This window comes from Pithys albifrons, chromosome 21 (genome assembly GCF_047495875.1).
Source record: "Pithys albifrons albifrons isolate INPA30051 chromosome 21, PitAlb_v1, whole genome shotgun sequence".
Lineage (NCBI taxonomy): Eukaryota > Metazoa > Chordata > Aves > Passeriformes > Thamnophilidae > Pithys > Pithys albifrons.
This window is the reverse complement of record NC_092478.1, coordinates 4417579-4439250: the sequence shown is the minus strand read 5'-3', so window position 1 is coordinate 4439250 and position 21672 is coordinate 4417579. Positions and strand designations below refer to the sequence as shown.

At 42.8% G+C, this 21672-nt stretch overlaps 1 protein-coding gene across 1 annotated transcript in view; it reads right to left on the bottom strand.

Annotated features, from left to right (window-relative positions):
- Positions 1-21672, bottom strand: part of RABEP1 (rabaptin, RAB GTPase binding effector protein 1) — a 47920-nt gene that overhangs the window by 12782 nt on the left and 13466 nt on the right. Inside the window, exons 2-9 of the mRNA XM_071575335.1 lie at positions 16944-17072; positions 14376-14579; positions 13066-13226; positions 7564-7683; positions 6091-6226; positions 5269-5447; positions 4210-4335; positions 1657-2130 (exon numbers count right to left, since the gene is read on the bottom strand). Coding sequence (XP_071431436.1) covers positions 1657-2130; positions 4210-4335; positions 5269-5447; positions 6091-6226; positions 7564-7683; positions 13066-13226; positions 14376-14579; positions 16944-17072 — 1529 coding nt within the window. The remainder of the gene's footprint in view (positions 1-1656; positions 2131-4209; positions 4336-5268; positions 5448-6090; positions 6227-7563; positions 7684-13065; positions 13227-14375; positions 14580-16943; positions 17073-21672) is intronic.

Genomic DNA, 21672 nt, shown 5'->3' with positions numbered 1-21672 from the left:
GCTGCTGCCAGCTGGAGCTGGAATGGTTTTGGCCAAGGGCACAAATGGAAGTTTCAGCAAAGATTCAGCTGCAAGTCAGGTTTGAGCTGAAACTGTGTTTGTGTTTGCTGCTCCATGTCCCACCCACACTGAGTGCATTCACACACCCAGAGTGTGTCCTGCCTCCAGAAACACGTGGGAAGCAACAGATTCTGCCCTGAATTCCAAGAAAGGGTTGGAGTAAAGCACCATCAGGATGTCAACAGGGCAAGGAAACACTCAAGAGTAGGGCATTTAACTCAGATCTGAGATCAGGATGCTGGAATTTCTCCAGACACAACAAATCAGTAGGAAAACAAAAAAACAAACCAAACCAAACAAACAAAGCCAAACAAAAAAATCAAACAAACCACAACTTTACAACAGGTTTGGTGAGACCTCCTAAGAAATTATTTGAGCTTCAATTAAATTTCAACAAGTTAAGGAAAGAAACGTATCATTAGTTCTTCATTTCATCTGTCCTTTATCTGGCCTCTTCTCCTGCACTTCATTCTTACACTTCTTTTTTTACCCTCATCTTGTCTTCCTTTTCATGCACTATGGATCATCATCTTCCCCTTCCTTTTCTTCCCCTTAAAGTGTTGCCCCTTGGCCTCTTTCTCTGAAAGAACAACCACAGGAACCCCAAATACTCCCCTTCTCAGCAGGAAAACAAATGCAAGCTTTGAACTGGCATCACACAAAACTGCTGAAAAGCTGACAGGCAGAGCACCCAAAAGCAACAATTTCCTTGGTCACCCAGACAGAAACTGGAACAGGGCTTAGTCTAATGTGCTGCTTGTTGCTCTCAGAAGTCAGTTTTTGATGCTGCAAGTCCCTAAAAATTTCCTGAAGCTTCCCCTGTGGTAGTTTTGTGTGTTATGCACATCTTGGCTGCTCATTTCCAAATCACACCCACACACAACCCTCAGGAAGAGCCCTTGGCACCCCTGTGAGTTCTGCTCCTTCTGGTAATCTCTGCCCTCTTCTTGTCATCCCCAGTCCTACTATAACACTTTATCCTTAGTTTCCCATTTTCTCCTTTTAACTTCTCCCATGTTTTTCACCCTCCCACATAACTGTGAGATCAACAGCCAGCCCTGCCAGTCCCCCCAAAAAGGGTAAACTGTCCTGTGTTCAGTGAAGGTGTCTGTCCCATGAGCAGAGCCAGGGAACACTGTTTGCAGCTGAAGTGCTTTACAGAGGCATTCCAAGAGGGGAAAGTGAAGAGCTGCCTACAGCTCTTGCCCAGAGAAGCTGTGGCTGCCCCATCCCTGGAAGTGTCCAAGGCCAGGTTGGATGGGGCTTGGAGCAACCTGGGGTAGTGGAAGGTGTCCCTGCCCATGGCAGGGGGTGGAATGAGATGGTCTTTAAGGATCCTTTCAACCCAAACCACCCTTTCAACCCAAACCACTCTGTGACTCTGCTCATGCTTTCAAAGAGCTCCATCTCCACATCTTCCTGGAGCCCTCAGGGAGTTCTGCTGATCAGGCTTGGGAGGCACTTGGGAAGAGCAGCTTGAAGTGATGTGAGACCAAGTGAGCAGGTGATGGTGTCCTGCTCTTCCCTCTCACACCTGGCTGTGTGCGAAGACAAGGGGGCAGAGCTGTGCCCTGGCAGGGAGGGCAGGGGACCCACCTCCTTCTGCAGCAGGTTCCACTCGGTCTCGCTGACCAGGCGGTACCCGCTGGGGGACACGTAGGCGCTCTCCACGCTCTGGGTGACACTGGAGAGCAGCGAGGCCGTCTCCTCCTGCTCTGGAGTCATTGCCTTGATTGCTTTCTCCTGATCTTTGGTTAACATGAACCCACTGGGCATTTGCAGAGAGCCAAGGGAAGCCGTGTCAAAGTTCTCCGAGACCGAATCTGCTCCGACGAGCGGCCCAAAATCCGACTCATCCAAGTTCCCGGCAGATTTGGCCTTGTTGTTGTATCCTAAAGCTTTGGACTGTAAGGATCCAGATGTGCCCAGACTGTCTGTTGACTGTGCTCTCCTCAGTCCATCTTTAAACATATCAGTGTCTGATTTATTGAAGGATTCTCCAGAGGAGAGCAGCAAGTCTGCATCCAGGGAGTGGACTGAGCCGTGGGTGCTGTTCACCTGCACCTGGGACTGGAAAACAAGGAGGAAAAGGGTAAGTGCTCCATTTCAGTGAGGTACAGGAGGAATGCTGGACACCAAATCAGACATGGGGAAGGCAATTTCAACTGGCTTTGGCAAGAACAGCTGATCTCCAAGCTTAAGATGGCAGAGGAAAGGACAGGGATCTGACATGTGACAACTAGAATTAAAAAACAATAAAACAAGGGGGAAAAAGAATATTTTGTTAACAAAATGCTTTTGTAAGAATCTGTCTTCCTGCCAGACAAGCAAGGACAGTCACCTCCCACCTTCCAATATTTGAAACAAGATGTTTCTTCCTCAGAAGAGAAACACTTGCAATACCCCTTCTACAGCTCTACTCTACAAAACAGAAGGCAAATTCTTCACATTCACTACTAAAATACAAGTCTTTCATAAAACAAAAAACTTCACTTTAACAGAAAGATAAAAGGAGAGTGACACTTAAAATCCACCCTATGCTGACAAATGAATATTCTTCTTTTATTTCTTTCTTCTGCTTTGAGTGTTTGACACCATATTGAAATATTTTCTTCACAAGATTATTTGGACATAAAATAAAACAAAGAGGGAAAATGCTGGGCTTGAACAGAAAGGCATCCTGGGGAAGGCCACCACCAAAAGCCACACAAACTGTCCTGTGACGTGTACCAGGCACATTAAGCCTCTTGATCTATTTTTATTTTTTGTAGCACTGAGAAGAGAGCAGCAAAGCTTTATTTAAAAAGCATATGACTGCTTTCAAAATACCTTCCAATCCATTGTGTGCTTCTGCTTTGCCATTAGACACAGAAAGAAAAATAACATTGAAAAATTATCATTTCTGAAATAGGGCCAGCAGAGAGGCTGCTGGCACTTCATATAGGTGCTTATAACCTATAATATATATATTTATTAGGTACTACTGGATTATGAATGTTGCAAATGCCTGGGTTTAATAATTTTTAGGCAATAATATTTATATTTTCATAGTTCATAATAAAAGAGCAAAGAGAATACAGACTTACATAAAACTGCATCTTCAAACAACTCTTTGGTGATAACCAAGAAAATATTAACAAATCATCTGGTTTTAATTGCAAACTGCCCAACAGGGAAGAGCTCAGAGCTCGAATTATGACAAGTTCTAAGGCATGATCAATAATATGATTCATTACCACACATCAAACATATTCTGTACACTTAAAAAGGTCATAAATAACAACAAAACCAAAGACATACATGAAGCCAAAACACTTTGGAAATTAGGCCAAAATTTTCCATTATGAACAACCCCTGTAATTAAATAGATGTTGTGATTAAGGGACTAAAGGATATCCAAAGGAACTGAGATTAAAGAAGACACCAGAAGATACATTTTTTGTTCACCCCCAACGTGTCTCATTTCCATACCTGGGTACAGAAGGGTTAGTTCACACACAGAGGAAAAAGGGCAGAACTAGATCTCAGCTACATTTAGATGTTATTTCTGCATTCTGAACTGCTATAAATCCTTGACAAAACTAAAGGGCAGACTCTGGAAGTATATAGGTTTTTTCCCTTCAAAAGGCACAAATAAACCAGGCAAAACACTTGGTTCACTCTGCAAACTCCCAAGTGTCCTGAAGCTTAAATAACCTTCTATAGCACAAAAAATTGGTGGGTTTTCAGTAATTTTTTTAACTTACAAAACCAAAACAGACCCTGTGAAATGGTTAAGTACAGAATCCAACAAGAAGTTTAGCAAAGTAGCTGCAACACACTTACTGAATGTTCAGATATAATTGGCTTAATTCTGAGTATTTTGGTGTGTGGTTATGAAGCCCAAGGGAATGTAACAGCAGTTCCCAATCCAGAATGCAAAAGGTAAGTTACCAATTTTAATGGCACCTCTCTTTAATCTTTATTAGAATATTAGAATCTCTCTTCCAATCTTTATTAGAATTTATATATTCAATACACCTCCAAGGATGTTTTTTTATTGCTTACTAAGAATTAGAAGCTACAGAGAGTGGAGGACAAGTAACTTTGCATTTGTATTTGCAATTAACACCCTGTGGAATGTGCAAGTGCAAGATGTGATGGTTTTACCTCTTCATTAGAGAGCTGGGTAAGGGTTTCCTCAGGGGCCAGAGAACATGAGGCTTTTGTTTCATCATCTGAATCTTTTTGCTTCTCTTCCTTTGTCTTGCTGAGCCTTTGCTGATCATCTTCTTCCTATAATCAGTGGTCAGTGGAGGACATGAGGAGAATGGGATTCAATTTTGCCATAGTAGGTACAGCAACAGTTTCCATGATGAACTAAGTTACAGAGAAGACACTAGAAAATATTTTGGTTAAAATCCCAGTGTTTATCACATAAATATTCTTTTAGTTAAAAAAATATAGTATTCATTCCACAGGGCACCCAAACTGACTTAAATGAGAACTTACCTTCCAAATTTTGTGACTGATTCATGTTCTGGAATAATTTAATTCAAAGAACATATTACCTGGGTCAAAATTCTTATTGATAGGGATTCCCAAATAAGTAACAGAAGTAGCTGGTACATTGGCTATTGTATAGAATATATATATATATATAACACATATGGGCATCTCTAAAGGCCCATCAGCAGCCATTTACAAGCATGAACATTAAAACAAAGTGAAAAAAGCAAGTGCCTGATCACTTTAAACCATGGAATAGAAGGAAAAAGAATTCAAAGAAAGACATCATAGATCACTAAGTCATAAAGGTAATTTAAAATGAAGGTCTTAATTTATGCCCGAGATATGTATTAGACTGGAAAACCCAGCAAGAAGTGAAACTTGCTGTCCTGACATCCCTAACCCAAAGGCTTTGCCTCACAGATCACTGTTTCTTCCTCCAAGATTCATTTCTGGATATTACTGCCTTTTCATTTAACTGTTGTCAACATCCCTCTCAAAGTTACTGCAACATTAATATTAAAATTTTGGCCCAAATGGGGAATTTCTGTTACACCTCTCAGGTGTCATCGAAGGGCAGGTTTGTGTTCAAACTGTCACCTCTCACCTTCTGCAACATTAACACACTTATCTCCAACAAGCAATTCCCACACCTCTTACACACAACAAACCTCCAGCATGCCAAAAACCAAAGGGGAAAGAAGGAAAGCAGGCACTAACCTGATCCTTCTTCTTCAGCTCCTCCACCTGCCGGAGCTGCTCCGAGGTCAGGACGATCTCCATCCTCTGCATGTCCCTCATCAGCAGCCGCTGCGACTCCAGGAACTGGTCGTTGGCTTTTTGCCACGTGTGTTTCAGCTGGTTGTGCTGCTGCCTCTCTTGCTCCAAGAGGTGGCAAACTGGGCACAAAGAGAGTCACTCTGAACCAGAGTCATTTCAACATCTTTCCCAAAGAGATGCGTTTTCAGGGATAAAAGTAATTATTGTTCTAATGGAGAACAGTCAGGGCTTTGTTCAACAACTGTTTGGGATGAAAAATGACATTTTCTTCATCACCAAACTTGGCCTGTGATTAGGGATGTATTACTGACAGTTTACATTTTCCCAGTGAGAAGATTAATGTTGAGCTTCATTCAGGAATTCTAATAGTTTATTTTTTCAGTGCTGGGCCAGCATTCAGCACTGCCACACCTCAGGGAGCCAGATCAATACTTGATGGAAATACTTCTCATAATTATACACACATAAAAGACACATGTACAATCACCTCAGTAAGAATGAAGGTTGCAATACTTAGCAGAAATTCAACAGCATCCCTTGAGAAAATCCATGTCTGTTGTTTTCCTCTATCATAAAAGAACCCCACATTCAACTTTTCTGCAAATGTTTTAATGCCTTTCACATTTAAAAGTGTTGCTTCCCCCTCCCTCTTTCTTTAAATCCAATTCTAAGAAGAGATGAGGAAAATAATTAACAGGTAGGTTGGGGTTTGCATCCTTAAGTGTAAAAGAAGGAGAGGTTTAACATGAAGGAGGTGGGTACCTTCATGAAGTTCTTTCCTCAACTTCTCTGCATCTTCCTGCAGGACTGATTTTTGTGTGTTGAGAACAGCCACGTACATCTCCAAGTCTGTCCTGCACGACTTCTCAGCTTCCAAATAATGGTTCAGTTCTTTAACCTGCATGAAACAGGGAAATCAACCATCCCACTCTGGGAACACCCTCAGGCATTTCCTTGTTAGAATCATAGAATCAATTGGGTTGGAAAAGACCTCAGAGATCATCAAGTCCAACCCTTGGTCCAACTCCAGTCTGTGAGTGACAGTGTTGCCTGTTCAGGTAATGGACAGGGGGAGGTTATTTCCAGAAATCCAAAATATTCAACTACCAGTGTGCAAGTGGTGTTTGCATTTATTTCTGAATACATTACTCATTAAAACTCTGCTAAGTTCAACCTCTCAGTGTATCACAGCTGTAAGAGCAAGATCACAACAGCAGAGACATGGAAAGGAGGCAAATATCTCAGGAAGGCAGACAGAAGCAATTCTTTAATCTGTGCTGATAAACCAGCAGCAAAGTAGGACATGGAGATGGTTTAAACCACATTAATAACAGCAGTCAGAAAACATGACTATGAGGCAAGCCTGGACTAAGCCTAAGAAGACACGAGACAGGGACAGATAAGAAAAGAAACATTCAAACTCATGCAATGTTGCAAAAACAAAGGAAAACCTGTCAGCAAAGAGAATCCTGAAGAAATGTATTTAGTTTTGTTCTTGTTTTTTGAAATAGCAAAGCTAACCAAAAACTAACAAAGCCCTGCAGAAGCTCCACGAGCACCTTTTAGGACAGGGTTATGTAAACATCTGTCAGAGGTGATGGAGAAACAGCTCCCACCTTGGAACAAGGAACAGACTGAAAGCCTCTTTATGGCACTGCTCAGTGTTGTGGTTTGCTGAGTCACAAATCACAGGAGGATTTATCTTAGAGGAAACAAAAGCCTTCAGGCAGTTCCTGAGTGGCTCCACAGAGCTGCTGTTCATCCTCCTCACCACGGGCTGAATGGCACCAATGCCAGCCCAGAGATCAGGACAGCCCTGGGGCTCCCACTGCCACTGATGGTGGGGACAGTCTCTCCTGTCCCAGGATTCCAACTCTTCCACCTGCTCCAGCCTTTGAAATGGAAAACTCTGACTCCCAGAGTCTCAGTGGCTCCAAGTGTGACAATAATATAAAGGCCAGGCTGCCAGAGAGGGGCAAAGCAGGGGGTTTTTTTAGGGTTTTTTGAAGCCATGCAATTTATTCAAAGCACTGATCACAAACACACTGCAATCCCCAAAACAACAATGGATGACTATATGAAGGCCAAAAATGTCCTTTGAGTTACAGGAGAGAAGATCTATGGGGCACAAAGAGTTCCACAACACACCTTTCTATCCCTACAAATCTGACTTATCTGCACCAAACTAGCATGTTGCAAGACATAAATGAGGGTCCAGTTACAGCTCCACCTCACCTTGGATGCTTCCAACTCCTTTATTTTCTCTTCAGCTTCTGCCAGTTTCTCCTTGAGGGCTCCAATCTCCTTCTCCATGGGCATCACCACCGAGCGCAGCTTCTCAGCATCTTCCTGGGCCTGAAGTCAAGGCAATAAATTGTAACATCACAGTTGTCACCACAACAGTTTCCATTACTGGAGACATTCAGAGAAAATCTCTACATCAACAAAAAGAGCTGCCTAAAGTTCCACTTTCACTCCCACTGCTATTTATTTAGTTCAGCAGCCACCTCTGTGCCAACAGGCTGGTATTACCCCATTCACAGAAGGCAACTAAATTTGACATCCAGGTGTGGATGAGGCCACAAATATCTGCTTCAGAAGAGAATGTTGGCAAATCTATGACTGTTGATGCCTGGGATTAAATTTATGGATCAAGCAATTCAGAATATGTGCAATTTTCTGTTATTAAAGGCCTAACTGTCCTACAACCTGCACAGCACAGATAAAAAATCCCAAAAGAACTGCATGGTGAGGAACTGGCCATGCAGTCACTTACTTAGGAAATTAAAAAGATCTGCAAAACAACACATAGCACAGCTTTGTTCTGTTTTGGAAGATCATCTCTCAGCTTTAAATTACTACTATGTAGCATCATGTTTTGGTGCTCCTGTACCAAATATTTCAAACTATGTATAGACAATTTAGCACAAACCCTGTGATTTTTGCACAAAGTAGTTCTGGGAGGATCAAAGGACAACAGAGAGTGATGCAAGGAGAGAAAAAAGAGAGAAAGAGCCAGGTAAAACCCACAAGAATTAAAATGAGAAATAGCATTCAGGGTTGAAGCCCAGAATTGCACCTGTCAAAGGGTAGCCCTGACATCCCCAGTTCTTAAATGCCCTTCCTTTCATTTTCCTGTCATTTCCTGGCATCTCCTCCTGCTGCATTTTGTCACTGCTGAGTGCCAATAAAGCCCTGAGCAGAGCAGGGGATGTCACAGGGAGGGAATTCAATACCAGGGCCATGTGACTTTGCTCCTGCACACCCAGACCCTGCCATTGCAGAGCCAGCAGCTCAGCAGTCACAATTTTTAACCAGGCAGGAACAGGAGTTCCACTTCAAAGGGTGTTTTATATTTCATTTATTGTATCAGTTCCATTCATTTAATGCCACCGTATGGACTAAATATGGCCCAGCATTTTCTGGACTGCTGAAGATGCTCTTTGCTAATTATTCAAGATAACTCCAGGAATACTTCATTGCAAGTCTGGTTTCAACACTGAACACAGAGCAACAAATGCATCCATGAAGGAACTCATCACTCCAGAGAAACAGCCAGAAAGTTCTCTGAAAGCAGAAAAAACAGGCTGTGAACAGCAACCAACTGGAAAGAAAAAACTGTATCAAATTCCACTGAAAGAAAAACCACTCCAGGTTTTACTGCTTGGTAAACAGAGCTGAAGTTTGACTCTGTGGGTTGCAACATATTGTGAGATCTGTAGGAAAGGTCAGAGCTGGACACTCAGAACAGGCTCTACCTGCTAACAAAGCAGTGCTGGACACTGGGGCTGCCCCTGGGGGGAAGGAGAATCACTGAGGCTCCCAAATTGAGGTTGAAGTTCCCACTCACCCATCTAATAAAATGAGAGCATCTCTCCTGTTGAAAAATGCTGCTTAAAGGTCCTGTTACACATGGCAAGAGGTGCCACAGCATCACATTTCCTGTGCTGCAAGGTGTTATTCAGGCTCTTCCAGAGGTGTGACACTTAAAATGTTTATTTCCTTCTAACATTTTGTCAAACCAACTTGGCTGCCAAAGGCCACAGTTTTACATATGATCATATTTCCTTATTCCTTAACCAAAACCCAAGAGCCCAAACCACTTCTGTCCCAGTAAAACCTGCTTCCCCCAGGACATGCTGTGAGGGATCAACATGAGAGATCTACTGGAGAGATAATGCTAAAAATGAGTCCAAGCCATTTCCAGGGCAACAAAATCCTGACTGGAGAAATCTCAGGTAACATTATACTGAGTTTGTTCCTTAAAAATGAGACCAGTGGAAAACACACAGACACAAGCTGAGAATTTCTCTTTAAAGCAGGACTAAGTCTTTTAAAGTCCCTCTAAATTTATTCCTCTGTTCTTTGTCATTACCAACCAAAGTAGCTCAGTGTATATCAGATTTTATGGCCAACTCTGTCACAGAAATCAGATTACTCTCCCCTTCCAATTTCCCCTCTCCTGAGTAATAAGCACAACTTCAGAACAGGAGGTTTGTCCTTTCCTGCTCTCTCTGTATGGAAAATACCTGCTCTGCAGACTTTTGCTACTCAGAGTTTGACACAACTGTGCTAAGAAGAGTATTTATATCCATCACAGCTCCAACAGCAAAACAGATCATTCCTGAACAGAAAATGAGGCCTGAGTTTAAAAAGATCAGCCTAATTTTGCCAGTGGGCAACTCATCCCACCAAGGGATCCAGAGGGAGCCCAGTGGTCAGAGAACCTGCTGGAAGGACCTGCTGCTAAGGCAGATTGTTTTAGCATCTGTAAAACAAAAACCCCAAACCCACCTGGAAATACAACCCATCAGCAAAACAGCTTTTTATAAACCACCAGGAAGTTTTCTGGAAGATGAATCACTCACTAGGCAAGAGTGTCAATCATTAGGCCAAGGGATTTACCTTTTTTGAGTTGGGAAGGGAGATGAAGAATACAAAGTTTTCAGCAGAGATTTCTTAGGAAAAAAAAGCACTGAAAACACAGATTTTCTACAGAAATTAGCAACTTGCAATCTGAAACATATTTACATGAAGAAGCAAAAGAGCTGCTTCCAGACCACAGCATGGGTTCCACCAAACAGCTGTGACAAGAGGATGCTCAGCAATGCCAAATATTGCAGGAGAGACCTGGATACCTCTGACAAAATGGTCACATGTAAGAAATACAGCCCCAAATAGGGTGTTTATCCAAACAATGCCCACCCAACTCCATGTGCTCCCAAGCCAGGACAAACTACAGGCACACTGGAGGTCTGACATACCAAATCTGTTCACTCAAACAAACAAACTCACCTAAAATTCAGAGAGATATTTACAGAATTTATAAATGCATTTGTCATCTACTCTCCATCTCTTTCAAGGGGGAAAAGTATGCAGACAATAAGCATAATTGTTAGCAAATATGTGGGCATGGGATGAAATTTCATGGGTTTTCTTTGTAGTTTAAATGAATTTTATAGTCAGTTTGAACACAATTGCACAGAGATATTATCCAGTGCCCTGCACTGAAACACTTGGCTCACAATCACCTCTGCTCTGCCCAATCCTCTCACCTCTCATGGACAATTCCAGACAATGGGATGGTTTTCTGCTGCTTTTTAGAAATGGGATACTTTTTATGCTGGCATAGCATCTACTTATAACCTTTGTGATCACTGTTACTCCTTTGTGATGTTTGTGGATTCCTCAGAACTGGCTACAAGATGAAGATATTTTTAAAAGCTCTCTACAAGTTTATGCTTTGCTTTAAAATAAAATAAATCCACCCTTCCAGTGGAGCAGATAAAGGTGGAGGATAAATAGAACAGTGTTGGCTGGAAATGCCATTTCACAGGAGGAATTGATCACAAGTCTTCAAATAGCACATCCCAAGTGATCAAGAAAATTCCTCCTTTCACATTGAATATTCATTATTTTGCTGGCCAAACACAGCTTTTTATGGGCTTGGGATTTGCTTGTTTGTTTTTAGGTAAAATCAAATGTCCTTTTCCTAATTTTGCTCTAATTCTTAGTCTCCCTGAGGAAAGACCTCACAGGTTTAATAATGACAAAGAAGATTAAAACCCCATGCAAAGCAGTTTAAGCAATTATTTCAAGCTGCACTCTGAAGACCAGATTTCCCCCTCCCTCTCCTGTTACATAAAGTACATGTTCCTCTGTCTCACAGGCCTAGAAAGCCTTCCAAGCTCATATTAATCAGAGATTAATAAACTGAACACCTTTTCCTTTAGGATCACCAGGGATATTTATTTTATTTTTTAAAGGGTATAGTTGAAAATGCTATTTATTTGCTCTACTGAACTTCTGTACTAAAGCCACTGAGTTTAGGTGAGCTGTGCTGTCATGTCAGCAACTTGCAGCTCCAGCTTACAGACTAAAAACCTGCATCAGTTTGAGATTGTTTTCTGAAAAAGCTTATTGGCAGTTAGTTGGGATGGCACTGCCAGGACTTCTACACCATGAACTTTGCATCTTCTGGGTTGTTTCTACAAAACTACCACACTGATCCTACTCTGACCATTCCTTCCAGCTTCAGAGTCTTTTTTTTTTCTATTAATAAGGCTAAAACCTTCTCTTAAAAACAGTCTGTGTCTTAAGATTCCAGTGGCAGGACTTCTGTTGGCAGAACACTGGAAATCAGGACTACATGAAGAGCAGTCCCACTGACCAGCAACAGCAATGACACAGCTACAAATGGCAATAGTCAAGAATCTCTAAGTCCCAGACAAAGAATTCCCTTTTGCAGCACTGATTGCTGGCCATAACACAGTAAAAACAGTTAAAATGCTTCTTCTGGGGAATGTTTGTGATATTCAATACTCCACTTCCTCTGCTGACAGCAAGAGACAAGGAAATGCAGTGATGTGCAGTTATCAGATGTTGGCTACTCCCTTATTGAACCCAGGTTAAGTCATTGCTTTAAAATTGCCCTACAATAACTTGAAGACAACAGTAAGCCTATTGGGAAGACAAATTCACTTAAATGCAGGTTTTTATAACAAGATAAACAAAGATTACAAAACACTGACCTGTTATGACAGGTTAAATTTCCTTCCTGCCTCAAACCCACCAAATCTTCAACGGCCAACAGAAAAAGTAAAAATCCAAACTCAAGGCAAGGCACCTCAATCTACTTCTATGAACTTTTCTTAGTCACAGATCTCTGAACAACTACAACAAAATCTGTCCATACTCCATGCAATTATTTTTCATCATCCAGAGCCTGTTGTTTTGTGACAGCAGTTCTGTACTTCATAGGAAGCCAGTAGTCCTGGGATGCACAAACATGGTTCAATTTAGAGAAGAGGAAGGACATTTGAGATATTTTGAGGTTTTTAATGGGCACAGAAAATTTCTAAGATCTCAGAAAAGGAATAAATGTGCAGAAGGGTCAGGGGGATTTTATAAAACTGCAGCCAACGCAGAAAAATCTACAGGTGATTTTATTGGAGCTCATTTGATGTTATGACAAGGGACTTCACAAGCTGGAGGTGAAACTTCATCACCTCCTCAGGTACAATCCTCTCACTGAATCCACATAATTGGGTACAAACAAAGCCTTCATGACTCAAATGCAGCATTAGGTCAGGATGACTTCCAAGAACAAAGGCTGGAAGTTGGCAGAACGAGGCTGTGTGAACTGCTGAGCAACTACAGCAGGCATGGAAAAGAACTCGGGCATAACACCACAAGTGTATCCTTCAGCAGGAACTGAAGAACTGGATTGCAGGGTACCTTTTTCATTTCATTTTCCAGGTTCTCCTCCTCCTGCCCCTCGGACAGGCGCCGCCTCAGCTCCGCTATTTCCCGCTCCACGTTCTCCCGGTACTGGTTCCACTGAGCTCGTTCCTGCTCCAGCCTGTGGTGGTACTGGAGCTCATAGTCACGGACAGTCTCTGCAAAACAGCATTTGCAAACTTACTTGCAGTGGAAGTTAATGAACAGAGCTTTGGGAACTCCATCTCCAAACAACCAGTGATTTATTATAATTGACAACCATGAACTCTCCCTCCCTTTGACTCTTGCCCCAAAACCCAAATACATCAGTAAAAAATCCAAAGGAACTGAATCTCAATTTGTATCAACACTAGAACACAAACAAACAAGCCCTCAAAGCTGGGTGACTCCTAATTTCCAAGTAATGTACATGACCATCAGCCCATTTAGCAGCACATTTTGTACCTCGAAGCACATCATGCAAACAAACCACCAAAACCTTACTTATTTACTGCAAAATGCAAAGAAATTGAAACTTCTCACATAGCTTTTATTTTCCTATGATTTAAAGTTCCCCCCCAGGTAAGGAGCTGTGTTTACACAGGGACAGCAGCTGGCACAACTGAGCCTTAATCCAGGTTCATGTATCTATGTAGATCATAAATAAACAGCCCTTTGTGTACTCAATATACATGAAGTTTGTGCTTTCTGGGTGAAAAGCAGAGTCAGGTGATGGAAGAACTGCCTACAGCCAACAGGATAGTGTGACCCTGTTTGTGAACCTTTCAAAAAAGAGAGAGTTGTGACAACAGTCTGTTCCCAGCCTGTATCCTGCCTTTTGTTCCTTGCACTTTATCTCAGAAATGGCAACAGCTGTGCAGCACCCAAATATAGCAAAAAAAGAACCCAGGACTGATACAGAGCCAAGGGATAGTGCTGGAGGGACACCTGAGTGTGTGAGAGCAGAACTGTGTTCACACAGCAGAGGACAATCATGCTGCCAGCCTAAAGCTGTTTTCAGACTTGTCAAATTGCAAGCACCATCCTTTTATCTTCATGGAAGGATGAAGCCCCACACTCAAAGTCCCTCAAAAAGGCTTTGCATAAACATGAGAGTTGCCATTGCACTGATTCCTTCTAAATTCTGCCCTCAAGCTGACAGCAAACCCCACCAAGCTCCTTTCCACACACTTGAGAACCACAACTTCACCAGGCAGTGCCACAGCCCAGTTTTGCCAAGCCATGACAAGCAGCCATCCACATTCCATGCAAAAGCAGGCACAAACCCCTGAGGAGGGGGCTGCTCTCAGCAGCTTGCTGCTTGTTACCTTTCATAATGGCCTGTAGTGAAGCTACTTCTTCTTGCCACTGTCTCTTCACCTCATCGATGGCCTCCTGCTTGGTGGTCTCTGACACTGTAGCAATGGCTTTGATGTTCTCCATCTCTGCGTGCGCCTCCATCAGCTGTGTCCGCAGCTGGCCCAGGTCATCCTGGGCTGCCTGCAGCACTGCATTCTGCCTTTTCAGGTCCTCTGCAGGAAGGAGAGGATTCAGCATGATTAATAAATTCCACCTGGAGAGCTCTTGGAGTTGCTATGGCAAAGCACAGAACTCCAACAAGGGAGGGAAGGCAGCACTGATATTAAAACACTGATATTAAACATCTCCATAACTGAACAAAAGTTGTTGGCAGGAATCTTTAGGCAATGCTGCTGCTTTACTTTGCTTGCCCTTGTCTTTTATTAAAGAAGTGTCTTCTCATGGACACAGCCACAAAGCAGACACTGCAGATACAATGCACCTGATGAAAGTGAACTGTGCTTTTACTTAGTTGAATCACAGAATCACAGACTATTCTGAGTTGGAAGGGACCCACAAGGATCATCAGAATCACAGACTATTCTGAGTTGGAAGGGACCCACAAGGATCATCAGAATCACAGACTATTCTGAGCTGGAAGGGACCCACAAGGATCATCAGAATCACAGACTATTCTGAGTTGGAAGGGACCCACAAGGATCATCAGAATCACAGACTATTCTGAGTTGGAAGGGACCCACAAGGATCATCAGAATCACAGACTATTCTGAGTTGGAAGGGACCCACAAGGATCATCAGAATCACAGACTATTCTGAGTTGGAAGGGACCCACAAGGATCATCAGAATCACAGACTATTCTGAGTTGGAAGGGACCCACAAGGATCATCAGAATCACAGACTATTCTGAGTTGGAAGGGACCCACAAGGATCATCGAGTCCAACTCTTAAGTCAAAGGCCGACACAGGGGATTGAACCCATGACCTTGGCATTATTACAACCAAGTTTTAAGTTCTCATTTTATAACACATTCTGGTAAAGAATCTTGAAAAGGTAAGAAAAACAGACAGGAAGACAGTCTTTCTCCCACTTCTGGCACCAACTTGGTTCTGAATTTGGATAGAACACTTCATATTTCTTCAACAGAAATGCTCCACCTCATGGAGGCCACACAAGAGAACTCTGCAGACTGACCTGCTCTTTACCATGACTTTGCTAACACTGACCTACCAACAAAAGGGATTCAATGGAACACCCACTTCTTGAGCTGTTGCAACCACAAACAGAAATTAAAGTAATTTCACATTATCCTCCTGAGTTTTGGGTTCATTTCAAACAAACAGCCCTGGATGGTATATATTATATAATTAATTCCAAAAGCATTAATACAAAATACAGTTTTATGCCCATATAGAGTGTTTCACTTTTAGCAGAAACATCTGGCCCCTGCACACAACAAACACCAAGATACCTCCATGCATCTCCCTCAGTGCCAAAAAACAATCCTGATGCTCCCACCCCTTGAGAGAGAACATGAAACCCAGAGCTAATCAGGTGCTCAAAAGGGCATTAATCCTTGTGTAAAAACCCCAAGTCTCCGTAGCATTTATTTAGTTTTCAAACAACAGTGTTATGGATGAGTTTTAACAGTCACAAAGTACATTTAAGAAAGAGCCTTGGAGACAGTGAAGCAAAAGAAAAAAATAAAAAATGAAAAGTAATTGCTTGTATATTCTCCTCTGGTGTCCTTTCGCTTCACTACATGGGAAAGTTCGTTTGTTGTTTTCTTTTTTTTTTCTTCTTTGTCACAATTTATTTTATTTTCTATTTTTTGACTGTTCTGAAATGGGAGAACTATTGCTGATCTCATCAGGAGTGTCTTGCATATCTTCCATTTCCTTTCATCCAGCTGCTAAAACACCAAGGAACAGGCTTGCTGTATGATCTGATCTTCATTATGCCTGTTGTATTTCTGCTCTCATAAGCTTATACAGCAGTTGCAGTCTTAATGCATTATTTTTTGGCTCTGCTTTCATATGTTAAAGACAGAAAAATCACCAAAAATAGAAATAAATCAATTTGGCCCTCAGAACAGCAATCTCTACTCTCCAATTCTTCATCAGGTATTTGAGCTCATACGGTTCAAATTTTCCTATAAATTGTGTTATTGAAATGATGCCCTTGGCTGGTATTAAAACTTTTATGATGTTTCCCTGCTTCCAGCCTACCTCAGATGGAAATTTAAGACAAATTAAGGCTACACAGAGAACTGGCCACGAAGTACAAACAGCAGAGCAGCCAGGCTATGTCCTGCCACTTCCCAGAGCAGCTGCAGCTCACAGAGAACAAGCACACGGTGAATTCAGGCAGGATCAAACTCAGTGGTGGTGTTTCTGCATGACATCAAGTTGCTCTGACTCCCCCCCATGCAGGCAAATCTTTAAATTTAATTCTAAAAATTCATTCCAGGAAGCTAAAGAGCCACCAGCTGAATTTTACTGTTTCTCTCTTATGTTCTTACTATATCTGTTTAAAAGACTATTCTTCATACAGGGTTGAAGAGAAATGAAGACTTACCTTCCTTAGCCAGGTATAACTCCTTAAATTTTGCTCTCTTTTGATTAAATTCCTGCTCAAGTTGCTGCTTTGTGCGCAGAAATTCTGCATTGACCTTTTCCAATTCTGCTACCCGTTGTAGAAGAGCAACTGAAAATAAAACACAAGATAAGGTACATCACTAACAGTTATCCAGACACCCATTTCTGCAAGACTGAGGTTCAGGGCTCACTCTTTTTCATATATTTTCACTCACAGCTCAGCCACTGCCCCAAGACACACCAGGAAAACTACTCAGTCCTTTGAAGGACAAAGGAGGATAAGTTTCCTTGGACTGTAGCACCAAATTGTAATTACACATCTCCAGGGCACTAGAGATGTGGCAGGGAATTCTGCAGAAAACAGTCTCCCAAAGAAAACCACCACTTCCTATATACAGAAAGAAATAGGAATAATTCTGTGTAGTTTTTTTTTTTCCACTGGTGCTTCCTTCCAAACACTGGGAGTTTAGTCACGAGGCACAGGAGCAGCCTGTGAAGGCTGAGAAAGAAAGCACTGAGTTCTAAGGCTGAGGTCAAAGAAAACAAAGTGACAGCAGCTCAGCTCACAACCATGGAGAGCCAATGCACAGAAAAACCCACCAGCTAAAAATTAGGTGCTATAATCTACCCAGTCTTCAGTTCTGCATGTTCACCAGTGAACCAGACACCACCTGGAGATGTTTGTCAGGAGATGACCACAATCTATGCAGAAAGAACTGACTGCAAGACCAAACTCCCCTCATTTCCAGCAGGTGAAAATCCTCAAGGACACAAAAACATCACATTTTTTGCCCAGAGTTTACCACATTACCACATATGCAGATATAGGCTTGAAGAAATTTTAATGTCACTTATTTACCAAAATCCCAATTTTGGTTATTTTTTTAATCACCTTAAATAAAAACACATCAATTTTTCTGGCCAGCAAGCCCTGTGTGGATAGTTCAAAGCCAACTGCACAGGAGTGTTCTCCAGAAAAGACAGAACCTTCAGCAAAGACACACACAGAGCAAAGATTCAGGTGAGTTCAGACAGCGGCTGGATCAAACCCACAGAACAAACAGCGCACGTGGAGCCAGGTCCAGGTAGGAAAACGACTTCCCAAGGGTGCAGAGGTGCTTTTGATCCTTTCCTAAAGCCTTCCAAAGGGTTTGCTGCGTTGCTGCTCCTCACCCAGCTGTGCCAGAAGGCGACGCTGGCACTGCTGCCCCAGCCAGAGCCCGCAGCCATCTCCTGCCCAGCCCCATGGGCAGCCCTGCTGGGCTCTGAGCTCAGTCTCAGCTCTGGAAAGATCAGTCAGAGGCACAAAGCCCAGGTGAGCTGTGTGCCAGGGAAAGGGGCAGGGCACTGCACCGTCCAGGTCCAGCACCCACAGGGACTGCCCAGGGGCCTGAAGCCACCTGCACACATTCCAACCTCAAAGGAGCAAGCTGGGCATCACTCACCTGGCACACACCGTTTTAAAGCCACACAAATGAGCTGTTTCATTCCACAGTGAGTAATTCTGAAAGCTGAATCAACTGCAAACATCAGCCAACCCTCCCACCCCCAAGGACGACTGGAGCACTCCTTGTTTACTGGATTCCCTTTCCATCTTCCTTTAGCAGGGACAGCAGCAGCTGTTGTGCAATACAACAGAGTTGTATTTCTTTTGAAAGTGAGAGGCTTCTGCTGAGGAAGGAAGGACAAGAGGCCACCACAAGAGCAGAACGTTAAGCTGCTTGAACAGCCTTATCCTATTTAAATCCTCCCGCCCAAACAGAAAGAGGGAGGGCAGAGTGATAAAGAAGGAAATTAAATTTAAATATTTACATTTTTACAGTATTCCCCCCTCTCTGCAGCCTGGTGGTTATGTCTTAAAAGTAATAAATAAGCAACTACTCAACCCCCACCACAATGGAGCTCTGGCAGCTGTCAGGACCAGCCACAGACATTCAAAAAAACCCACAGCTTAAGATCTCGACTGCAGGTCATGCATCACTGCAACTGTGCATTAACATCCTTCCTTCTGCTCAGATACTGAGCTTAAAGTGGTTTTAGCACCTGTGCTACACACACAGCTCAGGACAGACCTCAGCACACCCACACTGCAGTGGCACAGGGTACAAACTTAAGGGCAATAAGCTCTGCCAACATTGACCCCCTCAAATGCACGGGCATGAAAAGTGAAAGAGTTTATTTTCACAGAATCATGGAATGGATTGGGTTGGAAAAGACCTCCAAGATCATCAAGTCCAACCCTTGGTCCAACTCCAGTCCCTTTACCAGATCATGGCACTCAGTGCCACAGCCAATCTCAGTTGAAAAACCTCCAGGGATGGGGAATCCACCCCCTCTCTGGGCAGCCCATTCCAATGCCTGAGCACTCTCTCTGCAAAGAATTTCTTTCTGCTCTCCAACTTCAATTTCCCCTGGCAGAGCTTGAGCCCATCGTGCCCCCTTGTACTACTGCTATCTTTTCTAAGACAGCCTGACAACTGCCACCTTCTGCTCAGTGATCAGGTTTACAAAGAAACCATTTTCCTTTCAGGGGTGTAACTGGTACCACAGCCATAAGAGACACCTCCCAAAATGAAAGCAGGATCCCAAATCCAGCCTGGCAGACTCAGGTACCCATGGGCTACATGGCACAGGTTAAAGTCCACCTGGCACTGGAGTCACTGGCAGTAAATGGACTCATTCAGAGATTTCCAATTAGGCCTTTGTCACTTATCACTCACTTCTCACTCTGAATTTCGGTCCAGCTCACCCCAGGTCTGTCACTGAGCTGAAACAAAACTTTGCCATTACCGGGTATGAACTTAACACCCCCTCAAAGGCAAACACAGGTTTTGCAGTGCCAGCATCCCCTGCCTGCCCGGCGCTGTCCCCACAGCTCTCAATGTCTAACAACACCAGCGAGGGGTGGAGCAAACAGAGCCCCAGAGGTGGCACTGCTGGGGGAGCCCTGCCCGGTGAAACGGGATCCTGGTGCATCACACCAGGCACGGAACGCACCGTGTCCTCTGACAGCAGCACTGTGGGAGACCTGAATTCCTATTTAGGGCCCTAAGTCATCAAGACACAAACAAACACCCTGAAGACCCAGTTTCTTAACTCCTGAAATAGCACTGGGAAAAATTGAAATTAAAATTGGTATGCTCAACTAAAAAACAAACAAGAAATCTCTTTGGTCAACAATTTATTAGCTGCAAATAGCACTTCTCCCCCCACAGATTATCAGACTGCTGATGACAGAATTATACACACTAATTAAATTATTAGCTTTGTTTCTAGCTAACAACACAGATTTTATAGACACTCTCCAGGTCAGATGCAGGAATCCCCATCTCCCTGACACTGCAGCAAAGCACAGTGTATGTTATCATGTGGTTTAACCAGGTAAAGAACTCAAAAGAAGGGCAGCAAAATTCATCTCAGAGTGGAGTCATCAATTCACAGGAGAACCATGAAACTCTAGGAATGAACACAGAAACTCTAGTGAAAAAGATACAACTCTCCCTTAACACAGCAAAATTCCAATTCTAGGAAAACACAGGAAAAACCACACATTTCTTATTGACCAGTTATTTATATGCTGTTCCACAGATGAGCTCCAAAAAGGATTAAATTTTACATACGACAGAGTTTCCAGTTACACAAACAGGGAGAGACCATTCCAGAAGTAAGACAGACAAAGCTGATTATCAATGAGACTATTTTTGAGTACTGGGTCTATTTATAAAATTAATGCCACAAATCTTTCTGGTTGATATTTAAAGTGTCAAGCATGACATCAAGAGTTCAGTCCTACACAGCTGAAATATGAAAACAGATCAGGAAAAAAACCTACATGTACAATAAACTTTCTGCCATTTTTTATTTTTCTTTTCCTGTCATGACTGCTCTAGACAGAAGTATGGAAAAATAAAAATATAAGTCTGCTTATTTCCTAGGAGCACTAATTTTCCTCTGTTGTGACATCACACTGGAGCCACAATTATGTTACCATATAAATTTTTAATCTAAGTCTGCCACCAGGATGTGTATTTAGACTGCAAAAAGCTTTTCTTTATTTTATTCAAAGAGGGTTTGATTAAAAAAAACCCAACTAACCTCCCAAACCCTTACAATAACTCCAATACAGCTGCTTGCACCAGGCTCTCAGAAGCAAAGGAACAGATTATGGTTCTTTGGATAAGCATGTTGAAGAGAAGCAGTTCCTGACTTAGGGAATGTGGGTTGCTTTATTTTCAAGGAAAAGCATTTACCCTGACATACAGATACTGAGCAGCAGCAGTAGTGCAAACTGAGGAAAAACAGGAAAAAAAAAGGAAGAAAATAATTACTTCCATTTGGAAGCATCAAGAATTTATTTACCAGGACAAATGGCTCGAGCTCAGTGGTCACCACACACTTTCCCCATTTCATTTCCCCCAACTTCTCACTCGCCACCTTCGCTTTCAGAGTGGCAACAAACCCCTCTGGGCTGAGCCTGTCACAGCTCCTCTTCCAGAGTCTTCCACTGCCTGCAAGGATGGTAACTCAGCCATAGAAGGGGGAAAGGGAGGTGATTCTGCCCTGGCAGAAGGGCCGTTGCTGCCCAGTGTCACCATCTCCGAGTCCTCCTGCAGAATCACTTGGGCAGTTCCCCATTTGGGGTTTTCAGACACTGCTACATTCACCCAACCACTTCTGGTGGGCTCTGCAGCTGAAGGTTATTTGACAGC